Raw genomic sequence first — 24,709 nt, forward strand, 5'->3', positions numbered from 1 at the left:
AACTATCAAGATTTCTCATAACAAAACTACGAGCCTTCAATAGGATAAAGCTGAACAATGATATTCGAATAGCATGGAAAATATTAAGTAAATTTCACAATTTACTGGGAAAAATACCATTATCATTAAAATTGGAGCAATCAGACTATTCTGGTGTATGGCGATGGGACTCGTACTATGGGGCATTATATGTTTTGTGAGGAAGGGATGGTGCCTGGTGGTAGGTAATAACTGCAAATCTACCACAGAGGAACCAGGAACATTAGCAGCATAGGAACTAAAAGCTATTAGTTACATAGGTACTATGTTAGAGCGAGAACCGGTTGCCTACCGACGGGTGGGAGACACACCGGGGTGGGGAGACACACCGGGGTGGGGAGACACCGGGGTGGGGACACACTGTGGTGTGACACACCGGGGTGGGGACACACTAGGGTGGGGAGACACCGTGGTGTGACACACTGGGGTGGGGAGACACCGTGGTGTGACACACTGGGGTGGGGAGACACCGTGGGACACACTGGGGTGGGGAGACACCGTGGTGTGACACACTGGGGTGGGGAGACACCGTGGGACACACTGGGGTGGGGAGACACCGTGGTGTGACACACTGGGGTGGGGAGACACCGTGGGACACACTGGGGTGGGGAGACACCGTGGTGTGACACACTGGGGTGGGGAGACACCGTGGTGTGACACACTGGGTGGGGAGACACCGTGGTGTGACACACTGGGGTGGGGAGACACCGTGGGACACACTGGGGTGGGGAGACACCGTGGGACACACTGGGGTGGGGAGACACCGTGGGACACACTGGGGTGGGGAGACACCGTGGGACACACTGGGGTGGGGAGACACCGTGGGACACACTGGGGTGGGGAGACACCGTGGTGGGGAGACACTGTGGTGTGACACACTGGGGTGGGGAGACACCGTGGGACACACTGGGGTGGGGGCCAGGTGGGAGACACAGTGGCGGGGGGACTGGTGTCTCCCAACAGTCCCCACCACCACCACCACCACAACAGCTTCTCCCAACAGTCCCCACCACCACCACCACCACAGCTTCTCCCAACAGTCACCACCACCACAGCTTCTCCCAACAGTCCCCACCACCACCACCACCACCACAGCTTCTCCCAACAGTCCCCACCACCACCACCACAGCTTCTCCCAACAGTCCCCACCACCACCACCACCACAGCTTCTCCCAACAGTCCCCACCACCACCACCACAGCTTCTCCCAACAGTCCCCACCACCACCACCACCACCAACGCTTCTCCCAACAGTCACCACCACCACCACCACAGCTTCTCCCAACAGTCCCCACCACCACCACCACAGCTTCTCCCAACAGTCCCCACCACCACCACAGCTTCTCCCACACTATATCTCCCTCACTGTCTCTTTCTCCCCTTCTCCCATTCCCCCTCCCCCCTCCCTCCCCCCCCCCACTTCCTCCTCCCGCCCCGACACACACAACCACCGCCACCCGCCCCTCCCCCCCACACACACACACACAACCTCCTCCACCCGCCCCTCCCCCCCCACACACACAACCACCCGCCCCTCCCCCCCACACACACACACACAACCTCCTCCACCCGCCCCTCCCCCCCCACACACACAACCACCCGCCCCTCCCCCCCACACACACACACACAACCTCCTCCACCCGCCCCTCCCCCCCCACACACACAACCACCCGCCCCTCCCCCCCACACACACAACCACCTCCACCCGCCCCCCCCCCCACACAACCACATCCACCCGCCCCCCCCCACACACAACCACATCCACCCGCCCCCCCCCCACACACAACCACATCCACCCGCCCCCCCCCCCCCCACACACAACCACCTCCACCCGCCCCCCCCCCCCACACACAACCACCCCCACCCGCCCCCCCCCGCCCCACACACACACACAACCTCCTCCATCCGCCCACACACACCACCTCCTCCACCAACCCTACACACACACACCACCTCCACCCGCCTCCCTCCCCGCCCACACACAACCTCCTCCACCCGCCCACACACACGTACACAACCTCCTCCACCTGCACACACACACACACACAACCTCCTCCACACACACACACACACACACACACACACACACACACACACAAACCTCCTCCACCCGCCCGCACACACACACACACACACAACCTCCTCCACCCGCCTACACACACACACACACAACCCCCTCCACCCGCCCACACACACACACACACACAACCTCCTCCACCCGCCCACACACACACACACACACAACCTCCTCCACCCGCCCACACACACACACACACACAACCTCCTCCACCCGCTCACACACACACACACAACCTCCTCCACCCGCCCACACACACACACACAACCTCCTCCACCCGCCCACACACACACACAAACTTCCTCCACCCGCCCACACACACACAAACCTCCTCCACCCGCCCACACACACACTCACAACCTCCTCTACCCGCCCACACACACACAACCTCCTCCACCCGCCCACACACACACAACCTCCTCCACCCGCCCACACACACAACCACCTCCACCCGCCCACACACACACACATAACCACCTCCACCCGCCCACACACACACACAACCTCCTCCCCCCCCCCCCCCAACCTCGGCCGACCGAGGGAGCCGGTCGGCCGAGCGGACAGCACGCTGGACTTGTGATCTTGGGGTCCTGGGTTCGATCCCAGGCGCCGGCGAGAAACAATGGGCAGAGTTTCTTTCACCCTATGCCCCTGTTATCTAACAGTAAAATAGGTACCTGGGTGTTAGCTGTCACGGGCTGCTTCCTGGGGGTGGAGGCCTGGTCGAGGACCGGGCCGCGGGGGACACTAAAAAGCCCCGAAATCATCTCAAGATAACTCCCCTAACACACACACAACCTCCTCCCCCCTCCCACACACAACCTCCTCCACCCGCCCCGACTCACTATGAGTAATAAATATTAAAGAATTCATTAGGTTATCTAAAGCTGCACATTTTGGGTGGACTTACTGGTCTTTATCGAAGTGTTTGAAGGCGGCCTCCTGGTCACCCCAGACTCCCTGCTCTCCCTCACTCATCCTCCTTCCTTGTCTACTTGTTGCTGGGTACACACTCTCGGACCACTCCTACAGCAGCTGCTGGCTAGCGTGTGGAGTACGAGGGTGGGTGTGGAGTACGAGGGTGGGTGTGGAGTACGAGGGTGGGTGTGGAGTACGAGGGTGGGTGTGGAGTACGAGGGTGGGTGTGGAGTACGAGGGTGGGTGTGGAGTACGAGGGTGGGTGTGGAGTACGAGGGTGGGTGTGGAGTACGAGGGTGGGTGTGGAGTAAGAGGGGGGGTGTGGAGTACGAGGGTGGGTGTGGAGTACGAGGGTGGGTGTGGAGTACGAGGGTGGGTGTGGAGTACGAGGGTGGGTGTGGAGTAAGAGGGGGGGTGTGGAGTACGAGGGGGGGTGTGGAGTACGAGGGTGGGTGTGGAGTACGAGGGTGGGTGTGGAGTACGAGGGTGGGTGTGGAGTACGAGGGTGGGTGTGGAGTACGAGGGTGGGTGTGGAGTAAGAGGGGGGGTGTGGAGTACGAGGGTGGGTGTGGAGTACGAGGGTGGGTGTGGAGTACGAAGGTGGGTGTGGAGTACGAAGGTGGGTGTGGAGTACGAAGGTGGGTGTGGAGTACGAGGGTGGGTGTGGAGTACGAAGGTGGGTGTGGAGTACGAGGGTGGGTGTGGAGTACGAAGGTGGGTGTGGAGTACGAAGGTGGGTGTGGAGTACGAGGGTGGGTGTGGAGTACGAAGGTGGGTGTGGAGTACGAGGGTGGGTGTGGAGTACGAGGGTGGGTGTGGAGTACGAGGGTGGGTGTGGAGTAAGAGAGGGGGTGTGGAGTACGAGGGTGGGTGTGGAGTACGAGGGTGGGTGTGGAGTACGAGGGTGGGTGTGGAGTACGAGGGTGGGTGTGGAGTACGAGGGGTGTGGAGTACGAGGGGTGTGGAGTACGAGGAGTGTGGAGTACGAGGAGTGTGGCTGGTAGGGTGTAGGGCAGCGTACGGCCGGTCGTGGGGACGGTGTAACAAGTACTGGCGCCACCAAACACCCTCAGGGACCTTGAATCGCCTGGCGCATGCGCGCTCTCGCACCCTCACAGTTAGTGGAACTACTTTATTTGTTAGGAGAACCTTGTCCATGGTGTTGACGGAGGTGGCGGGCTTGTACTCTCATGTAATGAGTCACCACCATTAAACAATGTTTTTATAACGAAAACAACTTACGTTGTCTTTGTATACAACTCAAGTTGACTTTGTATACAACTCAAGTTGGCTTTGTATACAACTCAAGTTGACATTGTATACAACTTACGTTGGCTTTGTATATAACTCAAGTTGGCTTTGTATACAACTTATGTTGGCTTTGTATACAACTTATGTTGGCTTTGTATACAACTTACGTTATACAACTCAAGTTGACATTGTATACAACTTACGTTGGTTTTGTATACAACTCAAGTTGGCTTTATATACAACTACGTTGTATTTGTATGGAACTCATGTTGGAAATGAAGACCAAACTACACACCAGAAGATGAGGAGAAGACGACGTTTCGGTCCGTCCTGGACCGTTATCAAGTCGACTGTGATGGAGCGAGATTGATGAAGATTAAGCCCCCCAAGAGGTGGCACGGGCATGAATAGCTAGTATGTGGTAGATTTTTTTGGAGTGAATTTGATCGTTGGTCGTGAAAGGATTCACTGTGCGCTGTGCTCGCATTTACATCGTGAGTCCTTACTATATGGCTGCTATCGCTGGGTAGGACACTGCTTGACAGTATTTATAAGGGTGTGTTGATGGCTTCAGGGTGGTTACTGCAAGATTCAGGGTCTCAGCTCTTCTAAGGTCGTTGGTTGCTTCACATTCCAGGAGATAGTGAAGTAGTGGCTCTTCTGTGATTGTTTGGTAGAAGATGCATTCCCTCTGACTTGGTTCACTAATTTCCCAATTGCATATGTAACATAGACGTAGTCTATATAGCCGAACTGCTATTTTCCTATGGCTTCTTTTCGAGAAATTTAACCTGTCTAACTAGGTGGCCTGAAGATACCACATTGCAGAGGGCGAACCTTCTGTTACTCTTTGGTGTAGATGGGCTTTGTTGAGGTGTGAGAGTTTTTTTGGTGATAGTGTTCTTATATTATCTAGATTTTGTTGAATTGTTTTGTGGATCACTGGATGACAAGTTCCCAATTTAGAAGTTTCATCGGCTTTCTCATTTATGGGATTCCAACATGGGATGGGATCCAGGTTAGGGTTATGTTGAGTCCTTTTCCTTTAGCTAATGCTTCTAAATACAAAATGGTGGTAATTATTTCCACGTTGTCTTTCCACTGCCTTTTTCCTAATATTTGAAATGCAGCTTTTGAGTCTGTGTGTATGAGTAATTGTTGAGTGTTTTGTGCAATCACATATGCGAATGCCTGTTGTATGGCAAACAGCTCAGTTTGGGTTGATGATACTGGTCCTCCCAGTCTCCAATATGCCTGTTCGTTGCCCGTGCAAAGAGCAGTGCCAGCACTCAGATATTCTGTGTCAACCGATCCGTTTGTGAAGATGTGGGTGCCTCCTGCTACTACAATGCTGCTCATTGGCTTCTCTATGATGCTCCTTAGGATTGTTGGATCATAGGCAACCTTTTTCATTAGAAGACCTTCTATTACTTGAAGGTAGGCTCCTCCCATGGTGGGTAACAAGCATAGTTTGGGTGTGGATGATCACCTCCTCTATCAAGAATCATGTTTTTTAAATGGAGTCTGTTTAGGACATTTCCTGCTCTGGCAACCCAAGAATTTCCGTTGTTTTGGAAAAGTCCAACCATTAAGGTCTGCCGTACTGGGACTGGATCAGGGGAAAACAATTATCTTACTGATAATCGAAGCTGTTCTTTGATATATTCTTTCTGAAAGAGGTGTCAAACCAGTTTCCAGTCTTAGTGTTTCAAGTATGGTACACATACAGGCTTCCAGGGCAGCTCTAATAGCATTGTTTTGTGTTACTTCAAGATTTTTTCACAGTTGTTGTGATAGGCTTGTGATTGCAGGTGCTGCTTTGTCGATCATTGATCTGACTGCCTGTACATAATATGTGCGAAGGACTTGCAGATTGACTCCTCCAGGGAGGAAGGTTAGCGACCTGAGGACTGCCGTCCTGGCCGCAGTTCTCTCAAGTAAGTGACCTTAGCATTAAAATTTATGTGTGTCCAGGATTATTCTTAGATACTGATAAGTGTCCACTCATTCAATAGGTTGACCCTGTAGTCGCAATGACTTAGCGCTTCTCCTGATAATTCCTTCCTTCCTGTACTTTGAGTTGGTTGTTGGGCTTCACTATTTGTATGTGCATAACTTTTGTCTTGATGTGGTTGAGTTTGATACCAATCTGCTTTGCCTTTGGGAGCCGGCCGGCCGAGCGGACAGCACGCTGGACACGTGATCCTGTGGTCCCGGGTTCGATCCCAGGCGCCGGCGAGGAACGATGGGCAAAGTTTCTTTCACTCTGATGCCCCTGTTACCTAGCAGTAAATAGGTACCAGGGAGTTAGTCAGCTGTCACGGGCTGCTTCCTGGGGGTGGAGGCCTGGTCGAGGACCGGGCCGCGGGGACACCAAGCCCCGAAATCAACTCAAGGTAACCTCAAGATAACCTCAAGAAGCCTCTTCACTGATGCAATCTAAGCATTTGGGTGCAATGTACGGTGGTAGCGAGGGAGGCACAGGCATTAAGTAAGGCAAGAGAGAGGCGAGGAAGAGGAAATTCCTAAGAGCAAGGCGGAAGGTACGGATGGGATGGGTGTAATTATGGGGTGTAAGAATGGGTAACAATGGGTATAAGAATGGGCGCATAAGAATAAGAGGAGACATAAAAGGACAGAGAAAGAGAAAAAGGGATTATGTTTGGCATCGTTTGTTAGAAAGGCTAGAACATTTAAGTATTTACTGTGAAAGGGAAGTCTCAACAGCAACAAAGCCAGGACTAAGGTAAATGTTGAGTATGTTGTGTATAAGAGCCGATTCGACAAGACGGCGTCTGAAAAAAGTAGTACAGGAAAGATTATTTTTAGATGAAAACCAATCAATAGAATGATCAGAATCCCTAACATGACAGAAGAGAACATTGTTTGTGTCTGCAGACTTAACACTTCTTTTGATTTCCTTAAGTCTGTCATTTAATGTACGGCCAGTTTCCCCAAAGTATTGGAGAGGACAAGACGAACTGGAAATAGAGTAGACTCCAGCAGCATCTGAAGCAGGAGGATAAGTGTGAACCAGATTACTACGAAGTGTGTTAGTTTGTTAAAAGGCAAGCTTTTTGTCAAGAGGACGAAGGGTATTAGTGCGATTTTTTAGTTCAGATATGAAGGAAGGCAGAGCACAGTGCTAATAGTGTTGGAAGCAGGTTTGGGATGAAAGAAATTTCGTTTAGCATGAAAATAAGCACCGTTTATAAAATGTATAGGTAACCAAGGAGAGAAAAAAATGGTAAATTAAGGAAACTTCAGAATCAAGAAACTGAGAGTCACTGATGCGTGGAATGCGGAGGAAGAGAGAGACGAGAACACTTTTCTTAGCAGAAGAGGATGGTAGGACAACAAGTGGATGTACATGCCACTATGCATGGGGTATGCGGTAGACAGAAAGAGAACCCGGACACAGAGCTGTGAACGTGAACGTCAAGAAAAGGAAGGAAGGAATTAGATTCCCATTCAACTTTGAAATCGATAGAAGGAGCTAGATTGTTAAGAGAGGCGAGGAAAGGCTGGAAAAGGCTAAGGTCATGAGGCCATAGAGCAAAAATGTCATCAACATAGGGAAGCCAGAGAGAGGGACGAGTATAAACATTTATATATTTATTTATTTATATACAAGACGGTACAGTGGGGTCAAGAGAGTACAGACTTGAAGTTTTACAGTCTTGTAAAGCCACTAGGACGCATAGCGTTTCAGGCAGATCCTTAATCTAACATATAATTTTAAGAAGGTAATATCTAGCAAAATTAAAAAAAAATACAGGTACATTGTAAGAAAATATAAAAATACAATAAGAAGGTATGAACATGCATTGTAAGAAACTATAAAAAAAATACATTGTATAAGAAATTGGACAGAAAAAAGTAGGTACATTAAAGTAAATTTAAGGGTTATCCACAGGTGCACTTTAGAATAATTTGAGAATTATTGTAAGATATAATGTAGCAACTACGTGTATAACTTGATATAAGATAATAGCAATGATAACAATGGTAAAGTTGCATGGCGTAGTACATATTTTGGGGAATTGGGTAGCACTAGGTACCCAATTGTACCTAGTGCGAGTTAAAGCACTAGGTAGCAAACAACGAAGATGAAATTAGGTACTTTTTGGTTTTATTTTTTAATAAGGCAAAAGTTTGACAGCTTTTTAATTTGATAGGGAGTGAGTTCTATAGACTAGGTCTCTTTATTTGTATAGAGCGTTTACACAGATTAAGTTTGACTCGGGGAATATCAGAGATATTTATTTCTGGTGTGGTGATTATGTGTTCTATTAGTTCTGTACAGGAAAAATTTCAGAACGGGGTTTGCACTTAAGAACAGTTTTTTTTAAATGTAATTGGCACAAGAGAGTGAGGTTATGTTTAGCATATTTAGGGATTTAAACAGGGGGGGGAGGGCTCAGTGTTGTCTGAAAGCCGAGTCTGTTATTGTTCTGATAGCAGATTTTTGTTCGGTGATGATGAGCTTGAGGTAGTTTGCAGAGGTTCAGCCAAATGCAAAGATACCATATGTAAGATAGGGATAGATTAGCTCATGACAGTGAGAGGAGAGCAGAGTTTGGAACACAATATCTGATTTTAGAGAGTATACCAACCGTTTTTGAGACTTTATTGGTTATGTGTTGTATGTGGGGTGGTGAAGTTGAGTCTCTTGTCTTAGTATAGGCCAAGGAACTTTCCATCATTTTTATTGCTGATGTTAGCATTGTTTTTCTGTAGCTGAATTGCATTTGTTGATTTGCTTCAAAATAGGATTTAGTAGGTCTCTTCAATGTTTAGTGTGAGTTTGTCGGTTGACATCCATAAGTGAACTTTTTTTAGTTCAATGTTTTCAACTTTATATAGAGTGTGTGGGTTGGGGTCTGAGTATATTAGGGTAGTATAGTCAGCAAATAATATAATTGTAAGAATGTTAGAGACATAAGACAGATCATTGATGTATATAAAGGATGCCACAGTCCATCTTTTGCTAACTGCTAACAAACTCACCCTTAACATTGACAAAACTTTCTATATTTTGCTTGGCAATAAAACCTCAAATGAAATTAATCTAAAAGTAAACAATATCCAAATTAGTAACAAAGTTGATGGTAAATTCCTTGGTGTCCTCATCGATAACAAGCTGAATTTCCAGGGACACATTCTAAAAATAGCAAAAAAAGTTTCTAAAACTGTTGGCATTCTTTCTAAGATCAGATATTTTGTACCTCGCCCTGCCCTGGTGACACTCTGTTACTCTCTTATCTATCCTTATCTCAACTATGGTATTTATGCTTGGGGTTCAACGGTTCTACTAACCAAAATCATTTACGTCCTTTAATTACGGATGCTGTTAGAACAATATTTAACTCTGGCTCCAGACATCACTCGGTACCCTTACTCATAACTCTAAATATGTTAGATATTAATCACTGCACATCCTCTCATGTGTACTCTATATATTTAAAACTCTGAACTGTAATGTCACTCATGACCTTAAAAGCTTCTTAGAAGGTTGTAACAGAACCCATGGGCACCACACCAGAAACAAATACCTATTTGATATTCAAAGAGTACGACTTAATCTAACTAGAAATGCTCTACAAATCAAAGTATCCATAATGTGGAATGACCTTCCCAATCATGTCAAAGACTGTACCTCTGTACCAGTTTAAGATAAAAACTAAAAACTTCCTCATAAACTCCATGTAACCTACCTTACCCCTAAATGTCAACCCATGTCTTACTATTGTAATCACTGCTGTTTGTTGACCAACTTGTATAATTGCTATTCTCTGACTTGTTCCCTCCCTTTTTTATTTTTTTATTTTTTCAATACAATTTTTACTTTAATCTCAATTACTATTAAGTTTTAGTCTAAGTGTTTTTCCGCCTCACTTTGCCCGAAATGCTATGCGTACTAGTGTTAAGTATGTAACTCAATGTATGTACCTTTACCTGAATAAAAAATCTAATCTAATCTAATCTAATCTAATAAGAAATAGGAGAGGTTCTAAGATGCTTCCCTGTGGCACCCCTACGGTTAATGGTTGAGTGGGAGAGGTTATATCATTGATAGCTACATATTGGTGTCTATCACAAGGATAGGATTACATATAGTTCAGGGCATGGCCTCGGTTTCCATAATGGCGGAGTTTAAGTGTTACGGTATCGAAACCGTCGCTGAAATATGGAGTGGCAATTTCAGGACCATCATTGGGTCTGCACTCCAACTCCCCGGTATTAGATGCAACGCAGACAACACCACGTATTGGTGGTGACGTAGTATCGGTGAAAGGCTCCGGTTTCCTGCCCCAGGTAGAAAAGAAGGTCGATGATGAAGACCTATGGTGGGTGACATATTGAAATCAATGCCATCTAGCTTGTGGCTACAATTTACAATGTCAATTCCACGGTGGAAGGGTATTATCCTAAGTTCACCCAGAGTACTGGATGTCTAGCTAATGACGCTTTATGTTCACATAGGAGACATAAGGAGGCGATAGCATTAAGGAGGGCAGACACCTTGGGCAGTCCAAGAACTCTTGACTTGGTATTGTGAGAGGACAAAGTGGCCGCTGTCGGTTATAGCAGTGTGTTAGCTGCTGTTTTATGCAGTGTTGGATGGGCCGACGTACGCGGGATTGGACAGGAAGAGATACGCGACGACAGTGGTGTGTCTGTTGAGAAGTGCTGCTAGCGACTTCTGCCAGGGAGCTAGCTGCCCCCTGTATGTGATTGTTTTAGATACCTATCAGCCTGTTGCTGAAAGCCTCTGCCAGTGTGTGTCTGGAGAGCAGTGGTGGGGTATTGGCACATCAAGAAGAGATGGTGTGTGTGGACTGGTCCATGTTGAAGAAGGTAAACTCGCCAGTGTTTACCATTAGGTGTGGAAGACGTGTATCTGGAAAGTGGATTCACCGGGATTGATGAACACTGCCGATGTATTGTCCTGAGTGAAAGCGAAACTTTGTAAATACGTAGTAATACTTTAATATAATATATATATATATATATATATATATATATATATATATATATATATATATATATATATATATATATATATATATATATATATAAATATATATATAAATATATATATATATATATATATTTTTTTTTTTTAAAGTTTGTGAGGGTACCACCTCTGGTGCCAATGTGGGGACCCATAGCCTCGGAGAAGAAAATAAAAAGTATTCAGAGGAGACCTTGTGGTTTCTCACTGAACACTAATATTATCTTCTCCTACCACCCCCATTCTTTTGTATGTACACATATATATTTACTTTATTTGAACTTTGTTACAAAAAAGGAGTTACATATAGGTTACAAAGATGGTTATCATAGGTTGTCGAGTTCCTCCAGCTCCTCAGATGGCGGGCAGGAACCCTGGATGCAGTGCGCATTTCCCCTCTGTATCGCCACACTGAGGCGCTGGAAAAGAAAGCTTGTAGCACTCGGGTCCCTTGTTGTTTCAATGAGCCTAGAACCCAGTTCCTTAAAAAAAAACTGGTAGCACTTTTACCCCAGGCGCCGAGTGTCTCAGAAGCAATGGGGACAAAATATATATATATATATATATATATACATATATATATATATATATATATATATATATATATATATATATATATATATATATATATATATATATAGGGGTACCATCTCTGGTGCAAGTGTAGGGACCCATAGCCTCGGAGAATAAAATAAAGAGTACTCAGAGAAGACCTTGTGGATCCTCACTGAACACTTTGATATTTTCTTCTCCTACCACCCCTATTCTTTTGGTATGTGTGTATATTTATCTAACTTTATTTGAAAATGTCATTACACAAAAAAAGTTACAATATTGATTACATGCAGGGTGCAAGGCTGCTTGTCACAAGTTGTACATATATATATATATATTGTCAGAGGTCACGAAGTTTGTCAACGACTGCCTCTCTGGGTTGATCCCAGATACAATTAAACCCTTTTTCTTTGGAGCATCCCTTTGTGCCCTCAAGAAGAAAGATGGTGGAGTCAGACCCATTGCCGTGGGTAACACACTTCGGCGCCTTGTTGCTAGGGCAGCTGTCAGAAAAATTAGCATAGACGCTGCGACGATGCTTCGACCCCATCAACTAGGTTTTGGTGTCCCCCATGGCTGTGAAGCAGCAGCTCATGCAGCACGAGCCTATATCAAGCACCTCCCAGAAAATAAGGCATTAATTAAATTAGACTTTAAAAATGCCTTCAACCAGGTAAAAAGGGATGTGGTACTGGAAGCAGTTCGAACAAGCTTTCCTTCTCTACTCCCCTTCGTCTCAGCAGGGTACAGTAGGGAATCGACGCTGCTGTTTGGGGAACATGAAGTTGTTTCTGCAGAAGGTATCCAGCAGGGAGACCCACTTGCCCCTTTTCTTTTTTGCATGGCTGTTAAAGAGGTCACAAGCAGGTTGACCAGCGAACTCAACATCTGGTTCCTGAACGATGGCACCCTGGCAGGGACACAGGAGTCCCTGCTAGAAGATCTACAGCTGGTGAAATCTAAGGGAGAGGAGTTAGGACTCACCCTAAACCCATTAAAGTGTGAAATCATCTCATCTAGCCAACCAACCATAGATGCAGTGCGAACCATATTGCCAGGAGCCCAAGTGATCGCTCCCACTGACAGTGTGCTGCTAGGGGCACCTCTGGGTTCGAGCGCCATTGAGGTAGTCCTCGAAGAAAAGCTGAACGACCTGAGGAGGATGGAGGGAAAAATAGGGGCTTTAGACGTCCACGATGCTTTGTACCTTCTCACAAGGTGCCTGGCTTTGCCCAGACTGACCTATTTCCTAAGGTGTGCTCCCTCCTTCGACAGCCCAAAATTAACAGAATATGACACACTCCTAAGGTCAATAACCGTGAGTGTGCTAAACCTCTCCCTGCAAGATGACCAATGGGACCAAGCAACGCTCCCAGTTAGACTCGGGGGAATAGGTATTCGCAAGGCGACACAGTTAGCATTGCCAGCATTCTTATCCTCGACCAGTGCAACAGGTGAATTAGTTAAGGAAATACTACCGGAACACCTAAGAGACTCCATTGGGATTCATGATCCCAAATTCGCGGAAGGAGCCGGTCAGTGGGACACTCTCGTCAACTCTCATCCTCGACCGACTTTTCCAAATGACTGCAAACAGTCCAAATGGGATAGCCCCATAGTGGAGAACATCGCCACATCATTGCTGGAGGCAGCTTCCAGGAAGGACAAAGCGCGTCTTCTAGCTGTGCAAGCGCCCCATGCCGGGGACGTCCTGTTGGCAGTCCCTAATTCCGCCTTGGGCACCCGCCTGGACCATCGGACCCTAAGTATTGGTGTTGCTCTGCGCCTTGCCGCCCCTATCTCCGCCGAGCACCGGTGTATTTGCGGCCATGCACGGGCAGACCAATACGGCAGCCATGGTCTCATCTGTCGTAAGACACAGGGAAAGATTGCCAGACATGAAGCAGTCAATGACATCATCAAGAGAAGTTTGGCTTCAGCTGGGTGCCCAGCACAAAGGGAACCTCAGTTGTGCAGACCTGACAACAGTCAAAAACGCCCAGATGGAGTCACCCTGCAGCCGTGGAGGGAAGGTAAACAGGTCGTGTGGGACTACACGTGTGCATCCACATTGGCTGATACCTATCTACCTTAGAGCGCAGCTGAGGGAGGCGGGGCGGCCACCTTCAGGGAGACCCAGAAAACTAACAAGTACAGGGACCTAGAACGTTGTTACAGGTTCGTGCCAATAGGCTCTGAGACTCTGGGCGCTTGGGGTAAATGTGTACTTAAGTTCCTGAAGGAGCTGGGCGAGGAACTCATTGGGAAGACTAGAGACCCAAGAGCGGCCAGTTTTATGTTCCAGCGCCTCAGTGTCGCTGTTCAGAGGGGAAATGCGTGCTGTATCTTGGGTACGCACCCGACCCCCGAGGAGCTGGACGAGGTCTTCGAACACTGATTGGTATATTGTTATATAAGTGTGTGTTTTCTGTAAACTGTAGCATTGCAATAAAATCAAATAAAAAAAAAATAATAGGGGTGGTAGGAGAGGAAAAGATTAAAGTATTCAGTGAGAATCCACAAGGTCTGAACACTATTTATTTTCTTCTTCGAGGATGTGGGTCCCTTTAATTAAACCAGTGGTGGTACCCCTAAATATATATATATATATATATATATATATATATATATATATATATATATATATATATATATATATATATATATATATATATATATATATGTTATATATATATATGTTATATATATATATATATATATATATATAGTTATATATATATATATATATATATATATGTCGTAACTAGTAGCCAGAATGCACTTCTCGGCCTACTATGCAAGGCCCGATTTGCCTAATAAGCCAAGTTTTCCTGAATTAATATATTTTCTCAAATTTTTTCTTATGAAATGATAAAGCTACCCATTTCATTATGTATGAGGTCAATTTTATTTTATTGAAGTTAAAATTAACGTAGATATATGACCGAACCTAACCAACCCTACCTAACCTAACCTAACCTATCTTTATAGGTTAGGTTAGGTTAGGTAGCCGAAAAAGTTAAGTTAGGTTAGGTTAGGTAGTCGAAAAACAATTAATTCATGAAAACTTGGCTCATTAGGCAAATCGGGCCTTGCATAGTAGGCTGACAAGTGCGTTCTGGCTACTAGGTACGACATATATATATATATATATATATATATATATATATATATATATATATATATATATATATATATATATATATATATATATATATATATAGTGGCGAAGGTTTTAATATATTGGTGAAGATGTAATAGTGTATTGTTTATCCCCCCTTTTTAATTTTTGCACTAATACCAGACACAGCCAGTTCTTGAAAGCTTACCATCGACTTGGGGTTGGATATAGAAAAGGAGTTTATAAGAGCAAGAACCCAGTTACTGCCCCAAAGTGCCCGTAACATTAAGTAAGAGGTAGTTATGGTTACAGTATCAAAGGCCTTTCTCAGGTCAATGAAGAATCCAATCGGAAACTCATTTTTGTCAAGGGCTGAGTAGATTAGATCAAGCAGACTAATAATTACATCATTGGTACTCTTTTGGGAGCGGAAGCCAAACAGACAGGTACTTAGTATGTTGAATTTTACGAGATCGTAGTAGAGCTGTTTGTAAATAATTTTTTCAAATATTTTTAATAATATAGGTAGATTTGATATTGGTCTGTAATTGTTTATGTCTGCCGGATTGCCTCCTTTATGAACTGGCGTTACTCTTGCTTTTTTAAGGATATTAGGGAAGGTATGGCACTCTAGAGATATGTTGAACAGCAGAGCTATGGGTGGTGCAAGGGCATGAGAGACTCTTGTATACCATGGATGGGATTTCACTATGTTCCCAGCTTCGGTTTTTAGTGAGTGAATGATGGACAAAACATCTATAGGGCTGATTGGTGAGAGGAGAAGAGAGTTTGGGTAGCTGCCTGAAAGATATGTGTTAACGTTTGTCTGAGTCTGTGGGTTTTTCTGACAAGGTTAGTACCAACCGATGAAAAGAAGCTATAAAATTAAGTTGTCATTTCTAGATCTGTTGCAGGTGTACAACCATCCTTGGAGATTTTTATCTGGTTATGTAAGTGTTGTTTAGATCTTAAGATGTTAGAGACAGTTCTTTATGTGTATTTCATGTTGCCTTTTGCTTCTTTCAATCTACTCTCATAATAGGAATTTATGTTTTTCTTATTATACTGGTAAGCACTGACGAGTACCTCTTAAATACTTCCTTTGCAATTAGGCCAATCCTGATTTTTTTCGTATTCATGTTTCTTGTCGATTGCTTTGAGTATGCCATTTGTGAGCCAGGAATTGTTTAAACTTTTGTCAGTTACTTGCTTGGTGAGGAGAGGACAATGAGTGTTGTAAAGGCTTTGAATTTTGGAAAAGAAGATGTTAGTTATTGAATTTATATTCCGAGTATTATTAAAATCAGATTCCCAGTTTATATTTTGGAGTGCATTTGTGAGATTGCCTATTGCTGCTTCACTGTGTAACCTAAAGGTAAGTTTCTTGTTAGCTGGTGGTGTTATGTCCATGTTCGCTATCAGGAAGGTAGGATAGTGGTCAGTTGTTCTGTTAGTGATTATACCAGATGCAAGAGGAGCTGTTATGCTAGTCCATAAGTGATCCAAGGTAGTAGCGGATGTTTGAGTGATTCGGGTGGGCCTGGTGATTGTGGGGATTAGCATACAGGAGTTCATGCTGTTTAGGAAATAGTCTACTTGGGGCTATTTTGCTGACATAGGTAAATATTGAAGTCTTCTCCTAGAACGATGTGATTTTTGTTGAGATTGTTGTTTTATGATAAGATTCATTAGGTTATCTGAGAATGATGCTTTGCTAGTATTGGAAAATCTACATATAGCTCCAATAGCCAAGGAAGATTTAAGGGATTTAATCGAGAACTGAGCAAAGGTATAATCACAGTAGTCGTCTCTATCACTAATGACACTATTACAGATGAAGGTTTCTTGGTAATAGATAGCTGTGCCACCTCCTATTAGGTCTACAGTTGTGAATGGCTTTATAACCAGCTAAGTTATAGAGTTGGGTTTAGTCTTTACTTAGCCAGGTTTCTGTTAATATAATGAACTATAGTTTAGTACACAGTGCTGTGGGTAGTGCATTTATATCATCAAAATGTTTACAAGTGATCTGATATTTTGGTTGAAAACTGATAAGCAAGTATTTTCTTGGTGTTGTTGTTTTTTTGCAAGGTTTGCTTAGTAATATCTGCAGTAGTGGTGATCAATATGCTGGTTATCATAGATTTGTGATAGTAGATTTAGTTCAGGATCAATATCAGCTTGCATGTAGATGTAATGGGGTCCAAATACAATAAGACAAGCAATTACAGAACAGTTAAATACTAAATCTGCTGTAAATATAAAGTAACTGTAGCAAAAACACAACAATAAATGCACATACACATATAATAGAAACAATTAGCAGCACAATAAAGATCGCTGTAGGTTAGACAAGACGTTAACAGAAGTTAGGGAAAAAGTAACCAAAATAATCAATAAAGATTGACATGAATAATGTACAATAAGAATAAGTTGAATAATAATCATAAAGTAATATAATCTTAATGATAATTAACAATAAAATAGCATAGTTATGATCCTATAATTAGTATAAACTTAAGAAAGTAAAAATGAACTCAGTTAATTAATTCCAATAAATGACTAATATAAATCAAATTACAATTAAATGTAAAGATAACAGGGTAAGATTATACATATCAGTTAGATTTTACTGTGATACTGAGGTAGATGCTTACATAAGCACATGGAGATTATACTGATTAGTTAGGAACTCTTATGGATGAGAGAGCATTATTTAACCAGTAGAGCAAAAGACAGCACCTTGGTCAAGGTTAGGCTAGGTTAGGTTAGGCTCAGTCGCTTTCAGTATTGGCATTAGAAGGATTCTAGTTTTCAGATATTCCACAGTCATGAAAGAAGGCCAGTAGTTGTAGGTAACACTATTTCATATCTTTTTCCTGTTCTTTCCTTCTTCACAATGATCGTTTTATTCCTAGTGTAGCACTGCTTGATAACACTTAGGTTTTGTTCGCGAATTTGACACAGTCTGTAGAGAAGGGATCCACGCTGCTTGGTAAGGCACTCATTTATATAAAGGTTAGTTCTTTGCTTAGCTTTTGTTTGCATGAGATCATACTTAGCAACTAGATTTGCAACTTTGATGAGCATTCTCTTAGTGCTACTGGGGCTGTCTATATCTATCCTGAAAGCTGATTTGATATCAACGTTGACTTTGACGTAATTAGTTCACAGGCCATATTGCAGCAGTTCTCACCTTGTTGTTCATCTGGTAGATACGCAGAGCTAATTATCAGAGTCGTGAAGTTGTTGTTGCTCAAGGTCGTCTTCAGAGGCCGCCTGGTGCATCTGGAGGAGATTTATTTGCTTTTCCAGCTTTTGAAGGATGCCGGTTTGTCCTGGTTGGGTTCCCTCAGTTTATTATTTTGTTTATTTGTTTCAATGTGTTATCTGTTGCAGCTTGTAAGCTGTGAATTGCTTGATCACTGTTCGTCGAAGGCTGGAGGAGGCAGTCTATAGTTTGTTGTCGTTGAGACCGTGGCTTGGAGGGCCTCATTTGCTTCAGATTGCCAAAGCACTAGTGTTATGATCCCAGGCAGCCGAAAAACGAGTCTCCCCTATGAGAATTATTCTATCAAGCCTGACCTGACTAGAAGGTCTAGGAAATATAGAGGTGATAACACAGATGTAAAATAGTTGGTCGGATTTAATATACGATTTGAGATTATGGGCAGCAAATAAGAAAATAGATAAATGACTGGTTAGGAGATGTGGATAATTTGCTGGAGGCGTGAGGCTCTCTTCTGGAGGGCTTTGAGCTCACTTGAGTGCCCGACATCGCAGGGGGAAGCTGTGCTCTATTTGAGCTCCCATCAGAAAGGAACCCCTAGTGATATATCTCCAAGAAAGGAGATGTGTGCAGACGTGCCAGCTGTGGAATTGAGCTGGGAAGTTGTGGTCTCAAGTCCTGGACGGCGAGGAGTGTTTATTAAGCCGCCCAGAGACATTTTCGTGGGCTGTGGGAGCGCCCTGACCAGACACCATCAGAGGGATAGCGCCCTCGACTAGACAATCTGTGGTAAGCCCGATATAAACCATTTTATAGTGATTACTTGTAGTTGGTCGTGTGCCCAGCGACAGTAGCGAATGTTTATTGATAAGTTAGAAAGGTTTTGGTAAGGCAGGAAGCCTAAATGAGAGGACGGAGATGAGAGAGACAGCTGGAGGGACGAGCAGCACGTCCTCTCCCGTCGACCGCCTGAAGCCAACTGACTGGCGGTGGAGGACCCTCCCAGAGTTGAGGGGCCACCCGCCGGGCAAGGCGGAGCATGGACCAGCCCAATGGGGGACTCCACTCTCACTGCATGTAGAGAGCAGATAGATGTTGGATGCAAACATATTGTGTAGATTATTTCGTCTGTGTGTTTATAAGGAAACATTTTTATTGGCGTGTCAATGGGTTGCAGGTTTGTCTTTGGGGAAGAAGTTGCTGAGAACTTCGAAGCCAGCACAGAGGGAGTAGCTGATGAAACTCCAAGGTAGTGGAGGAAAGGACCTCGAGCTGTGAGGAGAAGCAGTGAAGAGGAGTGTCACGTGCTTCTGTAGAGGTGGTGAAGCACCATAGTTGTTCGAGGAAACTTCATGGTGTAGCAGCCAGGAGAGCTGCGGAGGACCTTAGTAGACGTAGTGAAGTACCATAGTTGTTCAAGGAAACTTCATGGTAGCAGCCTGAAGGAGCTGCAGAGGATCCTGGTAGTTAAACCCGGAAGAACCTGAAGAGATCAGGGTAGTGAACTTCCAGATGTGGAAGGAAAGTTCTAAATGATTACTTGTAGGGAGGTGATAGTGTGTTTGGTTGTCATTAGCGTGCAAGACGCAGTGAAAGGTGGGTGATTGTTTGCTATTCTTGTGCCGAGAAGTGTTTATACTGAAGTTTAGAGTTACAGTCGTAGGCTGGATTACCTACAGATGTATGTGTTCTAGGACTGATAGGGTGATCGATTGATCATTGTTGTGTATCAAGGAACATTTATACTGATATATATACGTTATTGCATTCATACGCTGATTCTCCTTGTACATGTTTATAGATATATATATTCTCTTGCTGATAGTGCAACATTGTAATATAAGACTTGTCCTACTTGAGGAGGTTGGTAATATTAGGTGGTGAATCAGGAAATAGGATACCACTTGATAAGCTGATGATAGAGTTATGATGATGTTGCAGTGCAACCTGACTGAAATAGTATAGAACGTATGATTCATTATTATTATATGTGTGTATGTGCTCGATTCAGTAAATGTATTCAAATTTGCTTGTGTTTGCTCTTGTCCTAGTGAGGCTTCCCAGGAAATAGTAAAGAAGGAGAGAGAGAGAGAGAGAAAGAACCAAGAACCACTGCTGTGGACAGGGTAGAAGGTAATACTAATAAGTCAAAGGGGATTGAGGAAATCATATCACCTAAGGAGAGAGTGGGTAGTCACAGCGGCTCGAGTGGGTGTGTGCACATGACAACGAGGTTAAGTATTGGAGCTGCATCCCCTAAACGTGTGACGTTGAGCCCCTCTCCAAGAGCCAGAAGCGTCCAGGGTGATCTCCTGGTAAAGTATAAGCACTCCACCGAGTTGTGGGTTGGGTTGCCCGTAAAGAAGGATTAACAACACGACAACACCACCAACCCATACTATAATACTAGCTTCTTTAGTTTCTGCAGTCATGGATTTTTCCGCAATGGTCTGAAGTTGGTACTTGGTAACATAGATTGAATGAACTCCACAGCCTGAGTATTGAGTTGAGTCGTAAGCGGCTGGCGAGAGAGAGGGAGGGGTAGCGCCAGGTCCTGTGTTTACCAACAGCGCGACAATTCCTGTGTTGCCATTGTTTCATTTCAATTCATTGTTGCCATTGTTTCGACCGTCTTTGGTGTCAAGGAGAGTGAGCGAGAGGCACCGCTACCTTGCTTGTTGCCATGATTGTGCAGGATTACGGTGGAAGATTCTTGGTAATGATTACAGAGGTACAAACGTGGAGATTGGTAGTGGAGGTGGTTTAGGCATATAGTGTACGTCTGGCAACAGGGTCGTCAAGTTTTTTTGTTTTTTTTTACATGCATAGCATGCAAATTAAATACAATAAAAAATAAGACAAGAACATAGAAAACATAACAAAACAAAACAAGAAACCACCGGCCAGAAGGGCCGACAGCACAGTTCAACATATTAGTAACACGGTAAATGCACGAGAAATTTAGCATACACCAAGACACAAAAAACAAAACAATGTCAAACAAGCAAGCACAGTAACAGTACAAAACAAAACATCACAAAACAAATCAAACATCAAGAGTAACAATATAAAATATAACAAGAAAATCCCAATATACAACACAAAAAAAAAAATAACAAACAAGTACAACTTGTAATGCAAGCAGAAAACACCAGTGCAAATGTACATCACAAAAACAAAACATGAATAAAAACACACACCACACCAACCGCCTCGCAACAAACAAACGAAGAGGCCCAAAATATACAATAATAACAAACTTGCACTCCATGCAATCAAGAAACGAAATATAGTAACATATACAACAAACAAACAAGCACCGGCCTGAAGGACCAGGAACAAAAACACAATATTAAGGACATCATGAAAATAGATACAAGAAAAACTCACACTACACAACAAACCAAAAATAAAAAAAAACAATAATAAAAACAAAAATAAAAATAAAAACAAAAACAAAAAACAACACAATCTAGCAAAGCATAAGTAGAACACACATGGCAAAGTAACAATACAAAAGCAAATACAGGAATAAAAATGCACTCCCCAAAACACCTGCCTCGCAACAAATAAGGGATAGGCATGGGTACAAAAGACAATAGGGCAAACAAAAGGCCATAGGGGCACACAACTCTACAGTAACGTTGAATCAGCTGATGTATTTGCCCGGGAACAAGACCCGTGGGAACCGCACATTGAACGGCTCCCAAATCAGCCAATTCCCCCAAGTGGTCTGACCCTCCACTGGGGGCGCCATGTTATCCGGAACCCCGGCAACAAACACCTGCATACAGGGAACCCAGATGGTGTCACACCGGAGGCGAGTAACCGCCACCCTACGCCATACATCGGGAACCCGCCCATCTTGAAAGTCCTCCGGTACTTCAGACTGCAGGAACTCGGCAATCACATCCTCCAGAGCCTCAAGTCGCAACCCCCACAGGAAAGGGCTGGGTAGTGGGTACCACCACAGGGGCACCAGTGGCCACAGGCACACCTCCAGACGACTGCAGGGAACCAGGGTGGCGCGCATCCTTCCGTAAAGTCACTTCCAGGCCACGCTCAGCACCAGCATCCACACTATCCCTGGCAGCGGAAGCCACCACACCCCACTGCGAAGAGCCCCCTGGCGGGGAAGGAAAGAAGGCACACCCGAGACACGAGCTTCAGCACCAGCAGGCACATGAACCTCCGCCACCACCACCCGCGGAGACAACGACGCATCCGGATCCACACCGTCAACACCTTTAGACCCACAGTCACTGAAGTCCCCAACATCGGCCCAGGCAGTAGTCGAACGCCTGGAACATTTGGGCTCCGGCCGGATATCATCAGAGCCGGAAGCGGACCCAGAAACACTGGCACCACTAGCCGGACGAACTGACGCCCGACGCAGAACGGCAGCAGCCTCTACTACAGGGGGAACCGGAGCACACACAGCAGGAGGCTCCACAGCCACCCCAGCACCCAGCACAGGAGGGACCCGAGGTGAGGCTGCAGGGCCAGGTCCAGCAGCCGAAGACGAGGAAGCAGATGATGACGCCCCACACGGAGTACCAGGAAGACCCACGGGAGCAGCAGAGCCAGAGACAGGAGCAGGAGTAACATCCGACGGTACCGCAACATCCGGAGGAGGGTTGGCGACAACTGGGGGAACAACGGGCGATGCTGGGGGATCCTCACCAGTGAACGGGATGCTCACCTCCTCACCCCCGGAGTCCTCCTTCAGAGGGAGTGGCGGGAAATCCTTCTCACGGAACAAATCCTCCTCACCGGAAACAAGTACGGGGTTGTTGGGCATAAAACACCCTCACGTAGTACCCTAACAGCCGAACAGACGATAGAATGTCCGACCTCAGTCGCATCCCGAGGGTCCGAATGTCGGTCTTCACACCCGAATACGTTCCAGACGATAGCGAGTTCATCCGCACACTGACGACGGAGCCGTACCTCTGGTAGAAACGCCGGAGGAGAGTCTCAGGAAACTCCATGGGGGCGCCATGGACACTTACATATGTCACAGCACCACTACGGTCCGAAATGGTCACAGATCCGGTGCCGTCCTGCAGCTGCAAAGTACGCCCCTCGTACCTCCAGAGAAAATCACGGTACACTGCCTCACCCACAAACTTGATGATGACATGGTGAGCAGTGACCAGCTCGACACCATATGCGTCCTGGACCGGGACCCTGAGCATGTCACTCAAGACCAAGTCCACAAGCGGATAACCAGCATGGCCAGTGTTATGATCACAGCCTGCAGGAGAAACGAGTCTCCCTCCTTGAGAGTTATTCATCAAGCCTCAGCTGATTAGAAGGTCTAGCAAATATTGAGGTGATAACACATATGTAAAATAACTGGTTGGATATGATGAACAATTTAAGATTATGGGCAGTGAAGAAGAAAACAGATAAATGACTGGTTAGGAGATGTGGACATATTGCTGGAGGCGTAAGGCTCGCTTTGGAGGGCTTTGACCCCACTTGAGGCCAGACATCGCAGGGGAAAAGCCGCGCTCCGTTGAGCTCCCGTCAGAAGGGAACCCCTAGTGATATATCTCGAAGAGAAGAAAAGTGTGCAGACGTACCAGCTGTGGAATCGAGCTGGGGACGTGTGGTCTCAAGTCCTGGGCGATGAGAAGTGTTTATTAAACCGCCCAGAGGCATTATTGTGGGCCGTGGAAGCGCCCTGACCAAGCTTCGTCAGAGGGAGGAGCGCCCTCGACCAGACAATCTGTGGTAAGCACGATATACGCCAGTTCATAGTGATTGCTTGTAGTTGGTCGTGTGCCCAGCGACAGTAGCGATGTTTATTTATAAGTTAGACATGTTTTGATGAGGCAAAAAGCCTGAAATAAGAGAGTGGAGAGGGAGGAACACGGAGCGACATCCGTTCCCTCTGAGCGCTGGCAGGCAACTGAGGGAGCTGGCTCCCGATGGTGGAAGACCCTCCCAGCGAGTGAGGACCGCCGCCGGGCGAGGTGGAGTATGGACCCGCCCAAAACGGGGGAGTCCACTCTCACTGTATGTAGAGGACAGATAGAGGTTGGAGACAAACATATTGTGTGATTATTTTTGTTTATGTGTTGAAGGGGAAACATTTTTATTGGAGTGTCGATGGGTTGCAGGTTTGTCTTTGGGGAAGAAGTTGCTGAGAACTTCGAAGCCAGCACAGATGAAGTAGTTGATGAGACTCCAAGGTAGTGGAGCAGAGGACCTCGAGCTGTGAGGAGAAGCAATGAAGAGGAGTGTCACGTGCTTCTGTAGAGGTGGTGAAGCACCATAGTTGCTCGAGAGCACTTCATGGTGTAGCAGCCAAGAGAGCTGTGGAGGACCCTAGCAGAAGGGTGAAGCACCGTAGTTGCTCAAGGAAACTTCATGATAGCAGCCTGGAGGAGCTGCAGAGGATCCTGGTAGTTAAGCCCAGAAGAACCTGAAGAGATCAAGGTAGTGAACTTCCAGAGGTGGAAGGGAAGTTCTGGTGGATTACTTGTAGGGAGTC

The 24,709-nt window shown here is 45.5% G+C and overlaps 1 protein-coding gene across 3 annotated transcripts in view; it reads right to left on the reverse strand.

The window, feature by feature from the left end:
- LOC123748977 (nicotinamidase) overlaps nt 1-3,228 on the reverse strand; it is a 232,780-nt gene extending 229,552 nt beyond the window's left edge. For all 3 annotated transcript variants that reach the window (XM_069321297.1, XM_069321296.1, XM_069321295.1), the window contains exon 1: nt 3,026-3,228. In XM_069321297.1, the coding sequence (XP_069177398.1) occupies nt 3,026-3,093 (68 nt within the window). In that variant the 5' untranslated portion in view covers nt 3,094-3,228. The remainder of the gene's footprint in view (nt 1-3,025) is intronic.
- Between the last annotated feature and the right edge of the window lie 21,481 nt (nt 3,229-24,709).

The sequence above is a fragment of the Procambarus clarkii genome, chromosome 9, assembly GCF_040958095.1.
Source record: "Procambarus clarkii isolate CNS0578487 chromosome 9, FALCON_Pclarkii_2.0, whole genome shotgun sequence".
In the NCBI taxonomy this organism is placed as follows: domain Eukaryota; kingdom Metazoa; phylum Arthropoda; class Malacostraca; order Decapoda; family Cambaridae; genus Procambarus; species Procambarus clarkii.